Below are 6,228 nucleotides of genomic sequence, written 5' to 3'. Positions count from 1 at the left end.
ACGGCTACCACTAATTCTATTAGATACTACTGGAAAGAAGGTAGCTTAAAAATTATATACCGATTGCCAAAAAAAAGACTTGCCATTGCAGGTAAAGTTGTTTTGCGATTCGCAAATTCAGTAGATCTTTTGAAACATCACAAAATAAACAGAGTTGGAATAATTATGTGAGTGCTTGTTCCTTATTCCTAGAGTGCCATATCGTACGTTTAATTGACATTTATGTAAGGTTTTCGTGAAATTCTAAAATAATAATATAATAAATAGCACTTCAAAATGTTAGATTTAGATTACATTATGTTACACTTCAAATTGTTAGATTTACATTTTGGAAAGTATCATATGGTTTCGTCCAGTGCATATATATATATATATATATATATATATATATATATATATATATATATATATATACCTCTAAGTCTGTTTTTACACTGTAGATTGGTTCCAGAAGAAGCCAGAAAAATGGGTGATTTGTTCCTAATCTCTAAAACCTATTAAAATTAGTGAAAAACAAGAATTTTCAGGGTATTCCCCTAAATTAGTGCTATTCACATTTGCTTTGACCAGTAAATATTGTTTGTACGCGCTAAAGGGGAATTCATTTAAATGTTTAAGCTAGTGTTCACAAACTATCGATACTATAGATCGTTTCAGACTTTTTTCTTTCATAAATACTTTTTTGTGATATGAACATACTTCGCAAAAATTAAATTTGATAAAAAAAATTTAAGTACATAAAATTTCAAATCGTGCTAAATGGAATAAAATCGTGTAAAAAATTAAAAATATTCAATTTTCAAACCGTGTTATATCAAAACCGTGTACAAAAAGACCGTGTAAAAACAGACTTAGGTGTATATATATATATACATATATATACTACTAGCTGACCCAACAGACATTGTTCTTACCCATGTCTACAACCTATACTAATATTTACCATTTAGTTAAAACTAATCATTAATGTTATTTAGATTACAATCTATACCAAATTGTATGTACATTAATGTGAGCGATGTTGAATGTAGAACTGCATTAAATAAAATGTTGAGTCTCAATTTCTACAATTACTTAAGTCTTTAATTAAACTGTGAAATTCGAATCAGCCACGTAAACACATACAACATATATCAAACAAAAAAATATCGAAATTTGTTCATTAAAATTGCAAAAATTAAACACTACAATTATTTTAATGCCAATAAGGCTTATGCAATATTTTTTATCATACATTACTCCAGTCCATGGAACGTTCTGGGTCAGATTTTTTTTACTGTGCTCCGATTTGCATAGAACTTTGAAATTAGGTTCATCTTTCCCTCAAGTTCAAAAGTCAAAATAATTCGAGCTTCGCCACCACTCCCGAGAAGATAACACCTAAGTTGTGTAATTTCATTTTTCCAAAATAATGCCAGATATCGATAGAAGAACTGAAAAAAAATGTCTTCTAAAATTTTTCAAAAAAACTAATACGATTCAAGTTACTGGCCGCTAAAAATTCATATATTTTTGGCGTTTTTTCTTCGTTTTTTTGGCAAATATCTCCTAAAATATACATTTTAACAAAAATCATTTAATGAACAAAACAATGTCGATAAAAATCTTGATAAATCGGTATTTTATAAAGTGTTCTAGGAATAATATTAAGCTAGATTTGAAAGAGCAAAATCATTTTTTATTTCGTTCAAGATTGCTGTATTCAAAAAGCCTTCTAGCGGCAAGGTTTTACGTGTTATGCATTTCAGTGAAATTGGATTTTATAGTGCCTATTATAAGCTTTAAAATGAGTGCTGTTACAAGTTATTCACATTTTCACAGATATCAAGCTAATATAAAAAATATTTTTATAAATTATCTATTTATCCCGACTAAATCTAAGCTTTTCGTTTTTTGCAAAAATTAACAAAATGGCGGCATCAGAAAAAAATTCTAGATTTTTGGAAAAAAATCAACAGTTAATTGGTCTTAAACAATTGAAATTTTTGAAAAAATAAAAATCCTTCAATCAGACCCGAATTTATTATGTATTCTACGAGCTGTATCAATTTCATCTACTAAGCGGTTCTTGAGTTAGAGTTGTCACCAGTTCAAAAAACATAGTTTTGAGAAAAACGCGATTAAAGTTTCACATTGGATTTACTTACAGAAATACGAATTAATAACTTCCCGTAGGGTAAGTTATAATAATCGCAAAAAAATCAAAAATGAAAATTTTTATAAATCTTTACGTTTCAAAGGTTTCTGAATACTTTGGCATACTTTAGAAAAAATGGATGTATGTGTGTGTGTGTGTGGAAACAAAATTTCGTCGGCGATTTCGGGAACACCGATCAACCGATTTGAATAATTCGAAAAAGATTCGATCCATATTGATAAGAAAACGTGCTGATTAGTTTTTGATAAGTCAGGTCTAGCCGTTTCGAAGATACGGGGTAAAAAGTGCCAAAAACGGTAACTCAGTTTTTAAGAGAACGGAGGGTATGATTTTAATAATTCAAAAAACATTTACTTGTTTTGACAAGATGAAGAAATAATTAAATTTTTAAGAAGGCAGGTCCAGCGGTTATGGACCCTCAATAAAAATAAGTCAAAAAATGTCATTTGGAGGTCAAAAATATTTATTAGACATATGTAGATCAAATTATCAGATATTTTATAAAGATTTTAAAAATGTGTACACATTTTGTGTAATTTTTTTTGGGTTCCGTACCAAGATTTTTAATTACGGTACGGGACATTCCAGCAATTTGCCTTAAGACACGAAGCCATGCACCTCACTAGTTGAATTACTAAAACCGATTCATCTATTTCTGGGCCTTTTGATAGTTTATCAGTCATTATAGAAGTTTCCAAAATTTCCATTTGATGTTGCCTACGAAGCTTTCTGGCCTCCCTAGTGTTCTCGTTGGCGCGCTGATCTCCCACTTTCACACGTGCAGCATCCAATTTTCATAATACGAATGGAAATTATACCCACAATTAGATCCTAGGGTATCCATAATCAATAATAATGATTATGTATACGAGTATGTATAAAGCAAATTGTACGATAGCACGTGATTGTTACATATATATATCGAGTAAACGTAAAGTTGTTTTTAACTTTCCGTAGAAATCAAAAATGAAATTTTTATATATCTTTACGTTTCAAAGGTTTCTCTATGTGTGTGTGCGGATACAAATGTTTGTTAGACGACGATGCGGCGCTTACGCGCTTTGATATTTCGTTTTTAAGCATCTAAAGTGCGATTGCTTTGAAAAAAAAAAACTTCAAAATTTCCAAAATATTTCAAAATAAAGAAAACATTTTCCTTTCAAAAAGTCATATTTTTCAAAAAAGTCAAGTTTTCTAAAATTTTTTTTTTTAAAAAAATCTAATTTTTTTCAAAGTTCTTTTTTTTAAAATGGTACGTGAAGTTCCAGCAATTTGCCTTAAGGAACGTTGACATACTCCACTAGTTATTTTCATAAATGATAGCGTTTATATAGGTTTGTATTCATATGTTCGATTTTTTTGCATTAGAATGTATGTTATGTATTCAATAGTACAAGTGATCATTTAAAGAAGTTAATGAATGTTATAAAAGTGAACTGGACTAAGCGATTTATTATTTTCTTTTGCACTTTTTGAACAAGAAATTTGAACAGTTAAATGTGATATTTCGGCCAAAGCGTTTGTTAAGAGTTAGCAACAATTCATCATGGTGAAATACTATACATACTGAAATTTGGGTTTAACAATGTGTGTGTTGATATAGTAGAGATCGACGTTGGTATAGGGCCTATACTATAGGCTACGGGAAGCGACTGGATCGCGGATCGGACAGGTTAGAAAACGCCACTGACGTTACCTGGAGAAGAAGACGCGGTGCCGGCATCAGAGATAGAATTTGTAAGAGGACGATCTTTAGGGGAGGTGGTGGAGTGCTACGAATGTATAGGTGGCACTCATACATATGCATAAATTGCGCATAACTACCCCTCCACTTATTTGCGTAGGGGAGGCATCCCTGAGAGGAATGTAACCGCAAGAAGTTGGCAATTAACTCTCGATGCTTAGAAGTGTCTTCGTTTGAAAAGAATACTGCATTCTGTCATAAATGTGTCTTTCTCAGCTGGTGGTATATTACGTCACAACTGATTTCTAATTACATATAACGTCATAACTGCGCGCAACACCTACGTCTTAAGGGGCACAAATAGTGTAACCGCCTAAAAAAAGGTGATTTTTGGCAATCATTTCAAAAGTTTAGGAATATATTTATACATGTTTTAAGACTACATAGTAAAATTTTTGAAGAAAAAAATTAAATATTTTTTAAGTTATCGTCGATCTCCAACGGCGCGACAAAAAAAGGCCCTTCACTGCTGCAGTGATTCCGGCCTTCTACATAGATGAAATAAAAAAAATAAAAATTCTCGTTAAACTAGATAATATTGTCTGTAAAATAAACTACGATAAAGAAAAAAAATCAAAAATCGACAAAATGACGGCGTTTTTTTAAAAAAAAGGCGAATTTTACCCAAAATTTTGGTCGTTTTTGGACTGCCAAAACTCGATTTTTGATCCGATCAAAAAATCGATAGTTCATTTTACGGAGAACTATATATAGAACATGTAAAAAAATTTGATAGTGATCGGATCAATTGTTTTTGAGTAATCGCTGCAGCAAATTCGGAAAATGCTGTTTCGAGAAAAACGCGTTTAAAGATAAAATAATCGTTATACTATACTATATATATATACTCTTTAAATGGCTGTGACTCAAAAACTATTTAAGATATCGATTTAAAATTTTGGTATGTTATTTTTGAAGGTATAACCTATCGAAATATGGAAAAATTGAAAATTCGATTTATTGAAAATTTCACACTAGTTGTGCCCCTTGGAGCGTCCATTATACACGTGATCGAGTTTTTAACGATTTTTGGACTCCGCTCCTTCTTGGTGATATTAAAAATTTGTATTTTTTTTAAATTGAGGTAAAATAAATAAACGTTATATCTTACTTTACCCATCCCCCCCTCACGTGATATTTCGTGATTTTTTGTCAGACCCCTCCTCTCCTTAAAACCTAATGGACGCCCTCTAAGGTCGCAGTAAACACCGTGTGATGTGAGCATCGGCAGCAACCTGAAATCCACAAGCGTTCCTTCAGCGCTGTGACACCCATGTATAATCAATGTGGACTACAGATGGGGTCATATCATCATCTTGCACCGCGCAAATTACAGGTAAAATCGCCTTTAGGCGGAATGTAATGAGTACAAGCGGCGGTAGCAATCTGTATTCCACAAGCATAGCTATGGGAGGGGTTAAACTACTATAGCACAATATAGGCACTACATTGAACACCACGTGGTGACCAAATCGAGTGTTTACTGAATTATTGGTTAGTCGGATGATGCGGTTAATTTGTATTAGTTTGAACAATTAATTCGGCTCATTTTGATTTGGATTAGGAGTGGGATTTAGTTCAAGTTTTATTTTTATAATTATTAAAATTAAAAATTTTATGTTCAAAGTGATCTAAATCAATAATTCTAATATAGTTATCTATAATTCTATACAAACTAAATATATAAAAATATTATACAATTGTCATTTCAAATATTGTTTTAATGATTTCATTACAAAAAAAAATAACCAAAAAAACATTGTAAAAAATATATATACATCGTTTTCTATTGTAAATATATAATTTGTCATTATAATTAATAATAAGATTCATCATATTACGTTTTCATAGGCATGTAGTTCTTGCCTAAATAGCTCTTCAATATCAGACACCAATATATTAACTAATTGGTCATCCTTATCTGAATTCACCAAATCACATATTTGTCGATTTGCCTCTGAATTATTTAATATATAGGCAATACATTCATGCTTCAAATTTTCTGTTTTTAATAAAATACTCTGTTCATATAATTCATGCACACTATTGGATTTTAAAAGAAATTGCACAATAACTTTACACACAAATGAATTCAAATCTTCAAGTAAATATTTGTCAGTTAACATAAGAGCTTCCGCGGCCGACTTCATGGTTGCTGGCAGTGGAGGGTTAATATCATCATTTTCTAAATCCAAATATAGAAGTTTAAAAAAGTACTTCATCGAATCTTCTTCTACATTATCTAGATGTATAATTCCTCTATTTTCTAAAATCGCTATTAAGCATTACTTCAAAACTTCTGATTTGTCTATCAATATCTTTCTGT

At 30.9% G+C, this 6,228-nt stretch overlaps 1 protein-coding gene across 1 annotated transcript in view; it reads right to left on the bottom strand.

Annotated features, from left to right (window-relative positions):
* The window catches only part of LOC113383677, a 44,590-nt gene that overhangs the window by 21,044 nt on the left and 17,318 nt on the right, over window positions 1-6,228 (bottom strand). The window contains exons 13-14 of the mRNA XM_026621927.1: window positions 5,923-6,087; window positions 5,744-5,859 (exon numbers count right to left, since the gene is read on the bottom strand). Of these exons, the coding sequence (XP_026477712.1) occupies window positions 5,744-5,859; window positions 5,923-6,087 (281 nt within the window). The remainder of the gene's footprint in view (window positions 1-5,743; window positions 5,860-5,922; window positions 6,088-6,228) is intronic.

The sequence above is a fragment of the Ctenocephalides felis genome, unplaced genomic scaffold (genome assembly GCF_003426905.1).
Source record: "Ctenocephalides felis isolate EL2017-DRISC unplaced genomic scaffold, ASM342690v1 CF-g0.4_SCAFFOLD_03570, whole genome shotgun sequence".
Taxonomy (NCBI): Eukaryota; Metazoa; Arthropoda; class Insecta; order Siphonaptera; family Pulicidae; genus Ctenocephalides; species Ctenocephalides felis.
Note: the sequence above shows the minus strand (reverse complement) of the source record. Positions and strands in the feature narration are given on the sequence as shown.